This window comes from Muscardinus avellanarius (assembly GCF_963383645.1).
Source record: "Muscardinus avellanarius genome assembly, chromosome: 7".
Lineage (NCBI taxonomy): Eukaryota > Metazoa > Chordata > Mammalia > Rodentia > Gliridae > Muscardinus > Muscardinus avellanarius.
This window is the reverse complement of record NC_137793.1, coordinates 106439468-106457233: the sequence shown is the minus strand read 5'-3', so window position 1 is coordinate 106457233 and position 17766 is coordinate 106439468. Positions and strand designations below refer to the sequence as shown.

At 40.3% G+C, this 17766-nt stretch overlaps 1 protein-coding gene across 2 annotated transcripts in view; it reads left to right on the top strand.

Moving 5' to 3' along the window:
* Nucleotides 1–10302, top strand: part of XPR1 (xenotropic and polytropic retrovirus receptor 1) — a gene marked incomplete at both ends in the record, with an annotated part of 138539 nt that extends 128237 nt beyond the window's left edge. For both annotated transcript variants that reach the window (XM_080698459.1, XM_080698458.1), the window contains 4 exons: nt 2653–2819; nt 6361–6500; nt 7462–7683; nt 10242–10302. In XM_080698459.1, coding sequence (XP_080554585.1) covers nt 2653–2819; nt 6361–6500; nt 7462–7683; nt 10242–10302 — 590 coding nt within the window. The remainder of the gene's footprint in view (nt 1–2652; nt 2820–6360; nt 6501–7461; nt 7684–10241) is intronic.
* Nucleotides 10303–17766: the final 7464 nt, after the last annotated feature.

Sequence of the window (17766 nt, the reverse complement as noted above, 5' to 3'; positions counted from 1 at the left end):
AAGACTTAATATTACCTATACTCAAGAAATACTCATTTTGTTACCTCCTACTGAATGTATATTATGTATACCTCCTACTGAATGTATATTATGAATTTTCTGTTCTCTTGTCCTAAGTTTTTCTCCAAACAAAACAATACCTTATTTTTATTTATTTTTTATTTATTTATTTTTTTTTTTGTGGTACTGGGGATTGAACCCAAGAGCATTCTACCTCTGAGCTACACTCCCAGCCCTTTTTATTTCTTGTTTTGAAACAGGGTCTCACTAGGTTGCTGAGGCTGTCCTCAAACCTACAATCCCTGTCTCTCAGCCTTCCAAATAGTGGGATTAGAGGTGCATCATCGTGCCTGGTGAAATGACCCCTTACTGTTGGGAAGGTTAAAGTAAAGGTAGAGTACGTGACACATACTACACATTTAACTTAGAAAGTTGCCAGTATGGTTGACAGTTAAGTTGCTCGTTTTCATCCCTTTGTATTCATGGTTTGAAAATGAGAAGAGTGAATTTTATTAAGCTGCTGAATTTGCTTTATTTTCTGGAAACCTTAATAGATTATACCATTTTTATAGTTAGTTGTTCTACTCAGCTAGACTATCTCTGTATAGAATGAAATAAACATGTCAAAACACAACTGTATGTAGATAATAAATAATTTGATACACAGTTTAAATTAATAATTCATATATAATACAGTATGGTCAATCCAATATGCTTTTGATAAAGAAAAGTGTTTTGGAAGTAATTTAAAGCTAAAAATGTGTTTATAGCCAAGCAAGGCTATTCATTAGAATCACTGTGGACCATTTTTAAAAATACCAGTTGCTTTTCCTTACTACTGACTTTCTAAGAAGCTAAGCAGTTGATGTAATAACTATGTTTAACAACCAGCTTCCAAAGCTTCTAAAAATTTAACCAAATATGCTGATACAAACTGACTCTCAACATAGCTCTAGATCTCTGTGGTATCTGGTTTGGTTTTTGTTGTGATTTTTTTTTTTAACAACTAAGTAATTCTGATGCAAGTAACCTTACCAACCAGTTGCTTTTACAAAACACAGATTGATCCTAAGGCCCAAGAAGGCATCCTCAGTCTGGCCCAAAGTGTCTTTCCAAGTCTCATTTCAAGACCCTCCGCCCGTCCCCTTACCTCTACTTGATGCAGACAACTCGTAGGTTCTCAAGTACACCTTGTACTTTGTTTTCCCATGCCTTCTTGTTATCTTCCTTCAGCCTTGAATGACCTTACCTCATCTGCCTGACTTTTGCAGTACTATTTATTTCTTTTTCTGGAAATAACTCAAATGCTACTTCCTCTTGTTCCTACTGTTGGAAATATTCCCATTCTCCTTGATGTTCTCATAGTGCTTTGTTTATACTGCATTTTGATTTCACATTTATCATCATGAACAAATGTGGATTTCACTCGCTAGATTATAAATTTGTAAGCATTACCCTTGAATCACACAGTACTTATTAACACATTAACAACCTTAACTAATAAACACTTTTCTAGCTGAACAGGCAAGATTATGCATAATGCTTGATAGTCTTTGCTTTCAGTACCTTTGGGGAAAAGACTTAAATTTAACCTTTTTTGAATTGGACACGTGCACTGTTTTCACACTCCTAATTTAGAACAAAATAAGCTGTTACACACCTGTGTCGGTAGAGAACATTTACGGCATGACGACTCGGAGCCCACCAAGCAGGAATTTCAGACACACATGAAGCACTCAAGACCAGAAAGTATTAAATTGTATAGCTTCACTTGAAAATTATTCTTTTTAATGTGTTGTGTCATGTTCTGAGCCTAAAGCCAAGTTACTTATCAGGCTCTCAGCATCAAGTCAAATTAGGCCTTTATTTCAATAAACACCCTTGAAAAGAAGCCAAGCTATCATGCCTTCCTGTCACTTGAGAAGCTCGCTCTCATTATCCCTACAGGCAAATTCCTCATCAGTCTGCTGCTTCCGGCCTTCTCTGGTTGTGTTCCCAGTGAGCACTGGCAGCATCTGTGTGTATGAGGCGAAGACGACGCAAGAAATGCTGGAAGCAAACGTAGCGCATTCTCTGTGAAGTTTCCAGAATATTTTTTCATCTTTTACCCTGAGCTGCCACCTGATGGCAAAAATTAAAATAACATTTGTTATAACATTCAAAACCTCCATTGCAATTTTTTGGATTTTTATGTATTCAACATAGAGCCTCCCAGGCTCCAAAAGCACACTGAACACATCTTGTTTATCCAGTGAATGTTTTTATAATTACTTTGGACCTCAGGGAAATAATGTGTATTATTATTTGTTGGACAATGATCCTACTAAGATTTGTTTAAAGTTTTACTTCGTTTAAGGAGCACTATGAAGAATCTGATTTTTAGTTAGCTTTATTTTAGCAAGGGACTTAACCTGGGCATGATGTCTCCTGCATGGAATCCCAGTACTTGTAAGGCTGAGGCAGGGGGATCTCAGGTTCTAGTCCAATGTGCTATAACTTAGCAAGACCCTGCTTCAAGTCAACAAAGAAAAACCAAGGGCTGGGAATGTAGCTCAGTGGTAGACTGCCTTGGAGTTCAATCCTCGGTGCCACAAAAAAAAATTTTTTTTCTTTTTACTTAAGTCTAGTAATCTTCTCTTTTCCCTTCTTCAGAACGAGATCATTCGGACACCACGGTGTTCTTCTATCTGTGGATCGTCTTTTGTATCATCAGCTCCTGCTACACCCTCATCTGGGATCTCAAGATGGACTGGGGTCTCTTCGATAAGAATGCCGGAGAAAACACTTTCCTCCGAGAAGAGATTGTATACCCTCAAAAGGTATGTATGAAGTGTTTATATTTGAGAAAGAAATAAATAAAAACGGAGTCACTAGCCAAATCCCATTGCAGTACAGACCCAATGCCTAATTATATTAACCTAATAAAATTAGAAAAATTACCACAATTACTAATTTACTAAGCAAAAAATGTATCAGAGGCTTATTACATGATAAATGGTATAGGAAGTAAAAACAAAATGAAATTCTGGTTCTCCAGGAGACCATAAACTACATTTTAAGCAGATAAATAAATAAATTGCTATAAGATGTAGTAAAAACTAGTATAGAAGAAAAAATCACTATAATTTGCTACTTATTTTTAACAGGGAATCACTCTGTCTGGAACACCTTTTTTCTCTTTGTTGTGTTATAAACTCCTGTGCCTCCTTTTTCAAAGTGCTGCCGTCTTTAAGAAGCCTTTATTGTTTGTTAGCATATTTAGCCATTCATGCTAGTCCTTTTTTACCTCTATACACTCCGTCAGAGCAGTTACCACACCGTGTTGTCGTCGTCTGTTTGGTGTCTGTATCCTCGCTGCCGGGAGGGTACTGGTGTGCAGTAGACTCAGGGCTGAGGGAATGATTGGATCCACACGTAAGGACAGAAGGAGCAGCGCCGATGCCAGGGGAAAGGGGCACCGAGGCCCCTTGGTGCGTCAGGAGGGCTGCTGCTTTCATTTACTGCTGCCAGTAAATTTGTCACAGTGAAGAGCCAGTCCAGTCAAGGTATAGGTAATTCTGTAGGAAATTGTGTAGAATTTCATCTACATAGGGATAAAAGGACAAGAGAAGCTGACTTTAAAAATCGAAAGACCAGCCGGGCATGATGGCGCACGCTGTAATCCCCGCGCTTGGGAGGCAGAGACAGGAGGATCACGCAGGTTCGAAGCCAGCCACGCGCACTGGCTTAGGAGACCCTGTTTCCAAATAAAAAATGCAAAAATAGGTCTGGGAGTGTAGCCCGGAGGTAGAAGGGCTTCCAGGAACCCCGGTACCACCAAAAAAAAAAAAAAATCGAAAGACCAGAAGTATCTTTACTCAGATAAATAATATGACCAACCTTGAAGGAAATTAAATGATGTACTGGGACTCCTGATAGATGAACTCTATTCCCAACTCTCTCACTAGCTACATAACATTAGGCAGCCAGATACAGTAGATTCTAAAAGGTACGAGTGTTAGACTGGGTTACCTCTTAATGTGTTCCCAGTTCTAAAATTGTTACGAGTTTTAAAAAAAAGTGTAGATTGGGACACGAATATCTCCAAGACCTTCAAAATTACATTTTGAGAAGTGTGTGGATGTGTAATATTCTGCTGGTGAGTAGGAAAGGCTGTTTTCAAGCATGAGAATTGAAAATAATGATAGAGTGAAGACAATAACGAGATGAGCAAATAAAAGGGAAGAGGAAGCTCATTATAGTGGCCATTTTAACTTAAGCCATAGCAGTGCCAGTGTGGAGGTGTAGGACATATGATCAAGACCTTGAACATATAAGTCAATAATCAGAAAGTAGGCTTGAGTGAGGTAAAGATGGCCATTTTGTGTTCCCCAAAGGTATGTGTTTCATTGTGCTTACATTACTCCTGTGTTCGTGAGAGCTCTATTCGTTTCTGATGATGACTGCTTAGACAGGCTGTTCATATCGTTACATAATGCCAATCCATTTTCTTCTTACAATAATTCTTACTGGTTTCTATCTAATAAAATTAGTGACTAGAATCTTTCAATTTCTTAGTTATCACATATTTTTGTGACCTTAGGAAATAAAGTAGATACTTTTCTATATAATTTACAAATTTATAAGAAAAGTATTCTGCTGGATTACCACATCCTTCTTAATTTTAAAAAGGCAAATATTAGGATAAAACTTATTCAGATTGAAAAGTAAAGACACCATGGTGGAGCCCAGCAGACCTTCACTAAAAATTGAACCTTCAAATCAATTCATAGTAATTAACAATGCGTATACGCAGTATCATACCTCAGGACCACAAGCCATTTTTTGTTATCTCCATATTCAAACTTAACTTTTCTGTGTCTTTTGATCTCAAATTACCTGTGTTTCTCCTGAAAGTCTTTCATATTTTTGGTTACATCAGTTCCCATTGCAGTCAACTGTGGAAAGCTCAAGACTAACTCTTGACATGTGTGAGCTTGTAGTTCTTCACCTAGATGTAGTAATGAGTATGTTGAATATAGATTTATCTACAAATTGATTTATCACTATATTGGGAAAGTGGGACAGGGCATAGAGAGGTATGTCAAGGTGTTAAAATCTTCATGATAGTCCTTATAAAATATATAATAATCAGTGGTCAATGAGTAATATCTAAAGTTGTCTAATCAAAATAAAAAGTATATTAAAATATGGATAGTAAAAGTAGAGGAAATAGCTAGATTTTGAAAAGGTTTGTCTCTAGTGAATGGACAAAGAACACGGCAAGGAAATTGTTATTTTTATTGTTAATGACCCTCTAACAATCACTTATATTGCTTTGTTAAAAATAGCCAGGTGTGGTGGCACACACTTGTAATCCCAGTACTTGGGAGGCTGAGATAGGAGGATTGCAGGTTTGTGGCCAGCCTCAGCTACTTAGTGAGCCCTCTGCAACTTAATGAGACCCTGTTTCAAAATTAAGAATAAAAAATAGGGCTGGAGGTGTAGCTTGGAGCTAAAATGCCCCTGGGATCAATCCCTAGCACCACAAAAAAATTACGTGTGTGTGTGTGTGTGTGTGTGTGTGTGTGTGTGTGTGTGTGTATCTGTGTGTGTGTGTATGTATGTGTGTGTGTATATATATATACATATATATATGTAAATTATGGCTTAATAGCAGTTCTGGTTCTCCAGAAGCCACAGCCTTTAAATACATATTAAAGAGCTAATTTTGATTAAATGAGCAAATCCATGAAATATAGTTCAGGTCAGTTGGTGTTTCGGTGTTTTGTGTATTTAAGATTTGGGAGTAGATAAACCTAGACTCTTGCATTCTCATTACCAAGAAGCACTAGTTGAACTGTCTCCTCTGTGTAAAAATAAAACATTTCTTAAATTCAGCCAATCTTCATTTTACTTACTGACATCAAAACGCAAGGCAAAACTTTCTTCAAATACAGGGTAAGGCAATTTAAAGACAAGTGCAAATTAGCACAGTTATAAATGTGCTACTAGTCTTTAACATTACATATTAAGTCATTAGCATATCATGTACCTGCTAGAATATAATCGCAATTGATCAAGGTTCTCATCTGGCATATATTTTTGGGATCTAGAAGAAAGTCTAAAATACAATATGTCAGTGAAATATATTTGTTACATGACTAATGAAACTCAGTAATACTTCATTTTGAATACTACTTAAGAAAAAACTAAATTGGTGAAATCTTCCTCAACTGTGATGTATGTACTTCTCTGCAAAATTAAATGGAATATAACTTTTCTCTCTTTCTTTCCATGCATGTGTCTTACTGCTGACGGGAGTGCTTCTTTGTGAGAAAAGCGATGGGAAGCATACTCAATTTGCTTGTTATTTCGTAGGCCTACTACTACTGTGCCATCATAGAGGACGTGATACTGCGCTTTGCTTGGACTATCCAAATCTCAATTACCTCTACGACTTTGTTGCCTCATTCTGGGGACATCATCGCTACTGTCTTTGCCCCCCTTGAGGTTTTCCGGTAAGTAAACCATTGAAAAGTTCCCAAAGACTCTTTCTCTAAAAGATACCAAATTATAATTTACATTTCAGAAACTTAAGTTTCCCAACTTTTTAAAACTTTTCATCAGCCTCAGAGTTGAAAACTTCTCCTTACAGGACTTAGAGATTATTACTTATAAAGTTAAAAAAAAAAACTGCCATGACTTGCAAGTTTGCTTAGAGTTAGTCTCCATTGGGAGAGTAATGGTGGAAATTGGGAGGTAAAAAGGCTTAAAACAGAAATCAAAGTCTTCTGTGAATCACACTTTGCAGCTCCACAAAGTTAGCCACCTCCCCATAGTACACAGGCTGGTGAGCAGGCCTTTAGCAGGTAGACTGGGGGACATTTCACATCCAGCCTGCAGCTGCTCACAGGGCGCCTTGGACAGCCCTCCTCTGCTCTCCATCTGGATCTCCGGCGGGTCTGCCTCACCGGCCCGCTCCCCGCCGCCCCTCTCCCGGACCTTCTTACACTCACTCTGTTTCTCTGGACTTGGACATGGCGGCTTTCTGTGTCATTCAGGTGTTGCTCGAGGTCATCTCTTCCGAGACAGTTGACCTGCGCTGGACAGCGCACTCGGGGCCTTCCATGCTTTCTCCTTCTGTCATCAGCTGATTGAGTGTTACATGTCTGTCTTTACCACTAGAGTGAGGGCAAAGGCTTTGTCTCATTTAGCGCCCCCCTCTAGTAGGTGTGCAGAAAGTATCTGTGAAATGAAGGGAGAGAATCGAGTAGTCTAAAGCTGCCTTCCTGAGTCTCTTCCTTTTGCATAGTCCACTCGTGTCCCTTCTCCCCACCTCTTTGCCGTCTTTCACTACTTCGTTTTAAAAAACATCCTAGCCTTAATTCCTTGTTTTGTTTTCATGAGTAGAGACTTAATATTCTGAGGGGTCATAGTAGTAGCAGCAGCATATTAAAGTATATGCACTGTCTTGCTAAGGCGCTTCGTGTGGAACTTCTTCCGTCTGGAGAATGAGCATCTCAATAACTGTGGTGAATTTCGTGCTGTGCGGGACATCTCTGTGGCCCCCCTGAATGCAGATGATCAGACCCTCCTCGAGCAGATGATGGACCAGGAAGATGGGGTACGAAACCGCCAGAAGAACCGGTCATGGAAGTACAACCAGAGCATATCCCTGCGCCGGCCTCGCCTCGCCTCCCAGTACGTATAGCTTCCACTTCTGAAGGCGTGTTCCCTCCTGTTGACAGCACTGGATAACATGAAGCTAAGAAGCTGTCAGGTGGGGCCAGATGAAGTTGCTGGTACTCAACCATTATTTACCACAAAAAATAGAAATAGCAATGTTGTGTGATCCAACTTACAGAGTTGGATCTTAATGAGTAAATGTCATCGCGCATTACCTCCTAGGTCATTAAAAAGTACACTGGGGAGCCGGGGTGGTAGCGCACGCTTGTAATCCCCGCGCTGGGAGGCAGAGACAGGAGGCTTGCACAGGTTCGAAGCCAGCCCCACTAACTTAGAGACCCTGTTTCCAAATAAAATATAAAAAATAGGTCTAGGAGTGTAGCCCAGTTCCATCTCCAGTACCACAAAAAAATAAAAAATAAAAAAATACACTGGGGAAAGATTGTTGGAAAACCATTAACTTGACTCTTCCAGTGTGTTTTATATACAAGTCTTCAAATTATAAACTAGGAATCATATCATCTATGTAACTATGGCCAAGTTCCTTCATTTTTATATATGATCCCTTTTTTGTAATTTGGGACTAATATGATCCTTACATGTAGGTTGATTAAGAGCATTAAACTCATTATTACATAGAACTTACATAAGTTCCTTCACAGAAAGACCAATAAATATAGCTATTATTTATCTTACTAAATACCTACAGTAATATTTTTTATCAATCACTGTCTTTGTTCCTAAAAGTAATAATAAATGTAGAATATATGAAATTCATTTGAATGATATGAAAGTAATTATCTTAAGAATTTTTTTGTGTGTGGTATTGGGGATGAAACCCAAGGGCTCCTCTTCTACCTCTGGGATATACCCCTAGCCCTATTTTTATTTTTTATTTGAAACAGGGTCTCGCTAAGTTATGGAGAGCCTTGAAAAGTGGTAGAGGCTGGCTTTGAACCTGCGATCCTCCTGTCTCAGCCTCCCGAGTACTGGGATTACAGGCTTGCACCAACACTCCTGACTTCTTAAGAAGTTTTATTGGTGTGGTGCAACATATATTAGGAAAAAGAAAACCAAAGGCCAGAAGACCAAGGGAAGGTGATTGCAGTATTTTTAAGAATAGGACAGTGAAGACTCCGATTAGGCTATTAATCAGATACTATCAGACTAAAAAGAATGCAAGGGAACATTTTAAAGGAAGCAGAACACAGGAGGTGGTCGTGGTCACCCACTGGATATAGGGGAATAGAACTTGTGAAAGCTTTAGAGATTTACAAGTTCTTTGGAAGGAAGACAGTGGAGAAGAGGGAAAAAACAGAAGGGAACTGAGTCTTAGGTAAAAGGAAAATGGATAAATGAAAGGCAGGCGTGGTCAGGGAGGCCTGGGGAGAACATGAGAACAAGGCCTGGTGCTCTGTGCAGGGAGGCAGAGGTTGCAGCCTCCGTGCGGTGCAGGAGCTGGGTGGAGCAGGGAGCTAGAGGGCTGGAGGGCTGTCTGTGGCCTACAGTCTTACAGAGTTCTGATTTTATCTAGACCTGTTACCAGCAGAGGGCGAGCTAAGCATGCACTGTTTCTGTTTGAAAAATGAGGCTTTGGGGCAGTGGATTACGTTTAATTTCAGGTGTTTAGTGGAAGAACACTGGGAAACTTGATTGCAAGCAGAGGAAGGCATTTATATTGAAGCAGGTTACACGCAATGAAGAGAACAGGGAATCTAAAATAAGAACATCTTAGTTCTGACTTTATGATTCATGCAACCTTTAACACATTTTTAACCTTTTTGAATGTCAGTCTTTCCTCCCACCCCCCAGTCAAGTAAGAACAGTAATTTTTATTTCACCGAGTACTACCTTCACCTCATGGGGCACATATGTTGCGGAATATTTTAGTGTTACAGTCAGCAGTAATAATGAAGTTTATTGCTATATGAAGAACCAGTTTTACTGTTTGGAGTTACAGCAGTGGACAGACGGTGTGGGCTGATGTGCTTTGTTTTACTTCACCTGTAACCTTGCCAGCTGCTCCTGGCCGGCGCTCCCCTAACTTGTGCGTCATGCCTTGCCCGTGAAGACGCAGCCACCGTGCCTTCCCTCGGCCCGCCTTCTGCTGGCTGACCCCTGCTCTTCCAGGCACCATCAGGTGGCATGTTCTCTCACCCGCATCCCAGTTCCTTGTGCTTGTTTGCTGCTTTACTGATGCTTTATATCTTTTATATCCACTGCCTCCCTTGCTGTGCACGCCCACCAGGTAAAGGGCCCTTCCTTGCAGAGATGGAAGTGGCGCTCAGAGGCTGAAGAGATCTAGCATGAACCAAAGTCAGTGCAAACTCAGGTTTTCTTATTCTAGATTATGTCTCTGTGGTAACATGACCTGCTGTTGTTCTTGTTACCTTCCTGTTAAGAGTTTTTTCCAGTAATACCTGAAGTTGAATATGAAATTCTAGGAATGGTCCACCGTGCCTGTTCAGGATGTATGTTTACTAGTGGTGAGGTTGGAAATGTACCTAAAGCTGTGAATGCGCTTACAGTTTAATAATAAGCTAAATCATCTTTTTTTTTTTTTTTACCACTAGATCCAAGGCTCGTGACACTAAGGTATTGATAGAAGACACAGATGATGAAGCTAACACTTGAATTCTCTGAAGTCTAAATTAACATCCTTGGTTTTCCTACAATTCTTTCCTCGACCAACGCAACCTCTAGTACCTTTTTCCAGCCGAAAACAGGAGAAAACACATAACACATTTTCCGAGCTCTTCCAGATCGGATCCTATGGACTCCAAACAAGCTCACTGTGTTTCTTTTCTTTTCTTCTGGTTTAATTTTGATTTTCTATTTTTTAAAACAAATACTTCATTTTGCCAATCAGAGGACGTTTTAAGGAACAAAAACATAGTACCTTAAGGATTGTTTACAATCACAAGGACACAGATACTTATCAGGATGAAGAACAGGCCTGGCAGGGACCCTCTGATGGGATGGTACTGAGGTAGCTGGGCTTCCGCTTGGCCCGGTTTTGACTGGTTGAAACCGGACATTGGTTTTTAAATTTTTGTCAGTTTATGTGGAGAATTTTTCCTTTCCTTCGTACCCGGCGCAAAGGCACTGGCGCACTTGCAGGAAGAGTGCAACTTAGAGCAGTACCCTCATTTACGAAGCTACTTTTTAATTTGATGTAACTTTTCTTATTTTGGGGAGGGATGCTGGGTGGGTGGGAAATATGTATTTGTTACATATAGTTTTCTCATTATTTATGAACCTTAACCATAAAAGAATGCTATAACTCCTGTGCAATGAAGGTGGTCACGGTGAAACAAGATGGCATTATGGGGTCGGTCCCACATACCTCTTGAGGGGGCAACCTGCACCTGTTTGACTTTCTTTTTAATTTTAAGCCAAAGGTTTATTACTAAATTTAAGTTGCTGCTGCTTTAGAGTCCTGAGCACCTCTCTCATAACAAGATAACAAGGCTAATACTTCCACACCACGGTTGAAACTCACAGGAGAGATTCTGATACTGTTTCTCCTTTCTTTCTATTTTTCCTTCTTTCTTTTTTTTCCCACACATGTAGAATACACTTGCCCACATTCTAACCCTAACAACTGAAGTTATACATTGTTATGCTTGGGTAGATAGGGCAATTGCAGCGTAAATCTTACCTGACTCCATCCTGGAAGGCCGGGTTATTTCAGACTCTCCTTCCATACCTTTCTAGGTGGTCTTTCCCCTGGTCTCACCAACTTCAGCCAGAAGTTGATCAAACTAAAATCCGTAATGGGATATTTTTGAGCACGTGAAACAAATTCTCCTTCCTTCTGCCTATTACATTAACTAGAAGACCTTGGCAGCTCTTTATCCCAGCTGTTTTAAAAGATGAACATTGGATTTCATGCCTTCCCACAATAGAAACCTGCTTTTAAAATCTAAACCTGGTCGTATATTAAAAAGCATATTCCTTAGAAGTTTCGGTCAATTATGATCTCTATGTAGTGCCCATTTTTACTTCTTTGCCTCATTTTTTCCCTTTCTTGCTAAGTTTTTCAAATAAGCCCCCACGCCATAAGGCATTTTACTTTCCTGACTATAGTTGGCATCACTTTGGGCATTTCAGGGCTGGGAGTGTTAGTGTAGATCACTCACCTAGCATGTCCAAGGCCCAGGGTTCAAACTCCAGCACCACGTGCCTACACACAGAAAATAGCATTTTACAGGCCAGGTGTGGTGGCGCACGTTTGTAATCCCCACACTTGGGAGGCTGAGACAGGAGGATCGCACAGGTTCAAAGCCAGCCTCAGCTACTTAGGCTCTCAACAGCTTAGTGAGACCCTGTTTCCAAATAAAGTATAAAAGGGTCTAGGAGTATAGTCCGGAGGTAGAAAGCCTCTGGGTTCCACCCCTAGTACCACCAAAAAAAAAAAGAAAGAAAGAAAGAAAAAAAAGAAAGAGAAAGAGAAAATAGCATTTTACTACCTAACAGAATATGAATACCAAGAAAAATTGAAGTGTGTTTTAATACCCCCAAGACACAGGTGAAGATTCCAAAGTCAATATTAGTAGGTTTATGAAAGTAAACTTCTGCCATTTTCAGTTTAATTTTAGTCAGATAAATAAATTGGCAGAGAGGCAGCTCTTCACACTTGCATTGTCTTAAAGAAGCATATGGCTGCTGACCTTTAATTCACCCCTTTTGTCATGAGCTCTTCTCCTTTGAATTAGAAATCTTTACCCATCCCTGTCATAAATTTAGTAGATTACATTAAAATTGCTGTTACTACCAAAATCCTCCCAGTTGACTGACAGCTTCTTCAGAAAAGGAACTTCTTCCATCTTTATTCTGACAAGCTTCCAAAACTTGTTCCCTTTCTGAATGGAGATTTTTTTTTTTTTCTGGAAAGAAGTCATAAAACTTGTGACTTTCATTGCTTTTTTTTTTTTTCTTTTGCCAAACATGTCCATTGTCCCCAAACTGAAGAGAAAGCATTTCCTTTTTTAAATTTTAAATAAATTGAATCCTTTTTAATAATCAGTGGTAACAATTTAGTGATCCTTGATAGATTCAAGGTTGCATCGTTTCCAGTTAGGATTTTTCTTCCCCCTGACTATTTTGTCTTTTGTATTTTAAAACTATGGGGGAATATCACGGGTCTGTTAGGCAATAGCATGAAGTGATTATTACTAAGTTTATTGAGCAGTTCAGTGACCAGTCATTTCTTATAAAAATAAAGTCAGTGGTACTAATGTGTATCCAGGTCTGTCTGAGGCATCGGCTCCACCTTCCGTCAGTAAATCCATGGGACACGCACACTCTTCAGTTACCTTCTAGTGCTGCGCGTGTCTTCAGTGTCTCCTGTGGCCGGCTCGGTCTTTCTCAAACGCCTGATTCTAGGCCCCCGCCAGCATTACGTTTCCATAGATAACAGTGATGGATACATTCCTTTGGGGATGCATTTGTGCTACTAGCACAGTCCACTCAAAAGTAAGTCTTAGGTACCTTCCAGCTTACCCCGACAGAGGCTTGAGTATGAACGTAAACACACAGCTTTATGTTCCTCTTAGAGCTGTAAAGAGAAAAGAGGACGTTTACTCATCGAGAGAGTTTGGGAAAGCCGGGCGTGGTGGTGCACGCTTGTAATCCCTGCACTTGGGAGGCTGAGGCGGGAGGATCGCGCAGGTTCGAAGCCAGCCTCAGCTACTTAGTGAGACCCTGTTTCTAATAAAGTATAAAATAGATTTGGGAGAATAGCCCAGAGGTAGAAAGCCCCTGGGTCCCACCCCCAGTACCACAAAAAAAAAAAAGAGTTTGGGAAACAAAGTATACATTTAGATTTTTTTCTTCAAAAAAAGGGGGGGCAGTGTGCATTTTATATGCCCTTGCAGCTCTGAATGGCTCTATCATACCTACAATTTTATTGAAGCCTCCCGTACCTGAAACTCTCAATAGAACGTTTAGAAATGACTATTAAAGTCATTTTACAATCTAACAAAAAGTAAAAACTTCATCTGATTTTAATTTTAGAACATTAGTTTTATTTTTTTAGAACCACTCAGGTTTTTTTTATATTGTTGTTTTGTTTTGTTTGGTGGTACTAGGGTTCCTGGAAACCCTTCTACCTCCAGGCTACACTCCAGACCTATTTTTATTTGGAAACAGGGTCTCTTAAGCCAGCTGGGCTGGCTTTGAACCTGCACGATCCTCCTGTCTCCTCCTCCCAAGCACGGGGATTACAAGCGGGCGCCGCCAAGCCCGGCGAGAACCACTCAGGTTTTAATATCAGTTAAAATACTTCCCTAAAGGAATGAAAAGAAAGCATAAATAAAAGAATAAAATTCTGTTTTATGACAATATTCTCATATACATAGAGTATTGATATACATAGAGAAATTAGAAGACAGAGAAAAGTGGTTTATTCTGCACGAATGAGTGCCTGTATTTAAGGATACCTATCCCATTACAATAAATAATAGGTGATTTCATATCACAAAGAGAAATGGAATGATCAAAGATTAGGTATTAGCTAAGCTATGATGGTCTTTTATAAGATTGGAAAGAAGTTGAAGCCCATGTGCAGCTTTCTTCTCCAGCAATCCCCCATTAGGACTCCTAGGCACAACTGCTGGCCTCCGATCCAGAAGGCTGAGATTAGAATGCCAAAGTGAGAGTAGAATGCCAGAGCCTTAGCTGCAGGAGCCCTGGGAATGCAAAGCCCGGCCAGGATCCGCGCCTCCTCGGCAGGCTAAATGTGAGGTTTCTGCTGCTGTCCCTGAGCAGGGTTACCAGAAGGAATTTGTTTATATATTTTTCTGTCCTGAATTGACCAAAGTACATTTGTGCCTAAAGGAAATAGTTCATTCCTGAACAGGTGAACTAAGGCAAAGTAAGAGTAGAAAAATAACCCAGGACTGAATCATACTGGCAACAAATTAACAGGCGTTCAGTTGAAGAGTAATAACATGATGTTGAAGGTAGCTGAGAAGGAGCTTTTGGACCTTGGCAGCGGAAGCCGGCCAGTGAGGACAGCGCGTGCGGGCGCTTCATGGCGGGCGGGCAGGCAGTGAGGGCCCTCCTCCCTCCCTCAGTGCTTTTGTTGCTGGGACAGAGCTGCCTTTATTTTACTGTCAATTTTTCCCATTAGTTTGTATTATTTAGGAAAGAATTCTTTATTCCCAAATGTAATTTTCTAACCAATAATTAGAAAAGGATTCAGAAAATAAGTCTACCCATGGCATTACTTTATTTAAAACCATGAGGATTCTCGGAGTGGTTATACTTTATTTGGTAAATAGATTTCAGGTTATTTTTTTCTATTACTAATTTGCATAAAATTTTCCTAACTTAGAAAATAAGTACTTCTTACTAGATAATGTATTTGATTTTTTTTTTTTTTTTTTGCGGGTCTGGGGATGGAACTCAGGGGCATTTGACCTCTGAGCTATACCCCCTGCCCTATTTTTTATTCTTTATTTTGAAACCGGGTCTCACTGAATTACAGAGGGCCTCACTAAGTAGCTGAGGCTGTCCACGAGCCGCGATCCTCCTGTCTCAGCCTCCCGAATGCTGCACCACCATGCTCAGCTCTGTATTTGATATTTTTAAAGGCACTACTGGGGATTAAGCCCAGGGGCATTCTACCTACAAGCTATACCCCCAGCCCTATTTTTATTCTTTATTTTGAAGCAGGGCCTCACTAAGTGGCAGAGGGCCTCACTAAGTAGGCTGGTTTTGAATCTGCGATCTTCCTGCCTCCACCTCCCAAGTACTAGGATTACAAGTGTGCGCCGCCATGCCCAACTTGTATTTCAGTTTTTTAAATTAAGGTAGCTTCTTAGATTAAAAGAAACCATGTTGAATTTGTGATTCTTTCTCAACTACGAAAGTCATTGACTTTTCTCAAACCTAATAAGCCAGTATCATCATAGATGAAATGTATAGTAATGAGGTGGAATTAGAAATTCCACTCTTTAAAAAGAACTCTTTAAAAAGATAGGAGATAAAAAAGAATAAATCACATTTATTAGCTCAGTTCATTGTTTTTCTGATTGCTCTGAATTTTTTGTTTGGTTGCTTCACACTAGCAAGAAGAATTAAAGTTTTTCTAAACTACTTGAAACATGCATACAATCCTACATTATAAACGTCAAATCTTAAAAGCTCTCTGCACTGTATTATGTGTAAGTCTATACAATGTTAGAGCACATGGCATTGTGAGTTAGAGTTGATTATATATAACATAAATGCTATTCAGTGTTACAAGTCAGTCTCTAACCAGCATTAACCACACTCTACTCACCAAATATGAAAAAGTAAAAGCATCTCATTGGACTTGGTAGAGCTTAACCGAGAGGGTACGAGAAGTGGAGAAGAGCCTGCCAACTGCAGCTGTGATGGCTCACTATGCCTTTCTCACACCAGTTGTCAAACTGACACTGAGTTGCCTCTCAGAAACAACCTTTCAGAATATATTTTCTTACTAACAGTGGAAGAGGAATTAAGAGGGACAAGATGAGCCTTTCCCCTGAAGTGAGGAGAACCTTACGTTAATTTTCAACAGAAGTATGTCCCCTTGTAGCCAACCTTTGGTCCATTGTTCTGCTGAAGTCAGTGCCACAGGGCTTCGGGTTTTGTGTGGCGCCCTCAGCCTAACGAGGACAATCAGACAGCCTGTGTCTTGCTGTGGATTAGTGTCTGCTATTTACAGTTTCACCGTGTATATCTTAAGACGAGTTACTTGACTACACTTCCACTCTGTCCCCTTTGCTCCATGTCAGCACAATCAGAGGACAGACTGCAGCCTACTAGAAAGAGGTGGACTTGTAGGAAACAAAGGATTCCACCTCTCTGTCCCTTGATTGCTGCCTCTGAAGTCCCTGGTTGCCCATAGCAACACCAGCACGGTGGGGATAGGGAGAGAATTGTGGGGAGTCACTGAGAGTAATCACTCATGACACTGTTGTCCTTTCATCTGTAAAGTGAAATTGTGAGCCACTCATATTTCAGTTGCAAAAAGAACAAAATTCTTTAAGCTTTAGCACATTGTGAAGATGAATTTCTTGCCATTTTCTGGATTAGCACAGAGGCTTGTATCAATGAAGAGTGTGTAGGAGGGGGGCAGGGGGAGGAACGTGTCTTTTCAAGCCCTGCCCCTCTGTCGTGTTTGCTTCACACGCCCGCCGCCTTCCTCCACACTGTTGGTCAAATGATACTATGAAACCTGAGCTCTAGTTGTAAGAGTCACTGGATTGTGATTAGTCCTCTGTGGTGCTACTTCTTCCCCTCCTTTTTCTCCCTTGCTTCTTTCTTACTCTCCACTCTGGTCAATGGAAAAGGTGACGTCAAGGAATCGATGCTTGCTTGGACATGTTGTATCTGTGACTCTGCCGTTAGCTGTCTCCTTTTTCCTTATATGAATAGAATTCTTATGACATGTGGAGTTCCCTTCTTGATAAGTAGGTTAAATGCACAACGTGGTACTGTTTTATAGTTTCTAGATGGTTGTATAAAGCAAAAAGTTAATGTGGTTATGTGTTTTTAAAAGAAAATAAGTGATTGGTTACAAAACCCTGTCCTTTCGTTATTACAAGCTCTGTTTCCAACCGTTTGGCGCCTCCTTCGTCCCTGGGGAATGGTTGGTCACTGTGTTTCTGTCCCCGGGTTCCTTAGGTTCCTAGACATGGGCCCTTCAGACTGGCTTGTATATGAGTTTAGGACAACCAAGACTACTGTGGTGAAACTTAAAAAATTATTTTGCTAAATTAAAAGTACTCTTAAGTGGCCTTTTTCCTCTTGGTAACATATGAGGTGTGACTCTAGAGCACTGAGATACATGAGAAGATTTGTTTTATGTCACAAAAGAATCCCAAATAGAAGATGAAATGCCATGCTTCGTTACTTGCTGGAGGACTGGACGCTTGTTATCACTACAAGCCCGTTTTCCATGTGAGCAGAGCACTCTCTACTGAATTAATCCTGCAGAGGGCCTCACTAAGTAGCTGAGGCTGTCCGCGACCCGCCATCCTCTGGTCTCAGCCTCCCAATGCTGGAAGTACAAGCGTGCGCCACCATCCCCGGGTCCCACTCTTTTATCCATCATCAACAAAC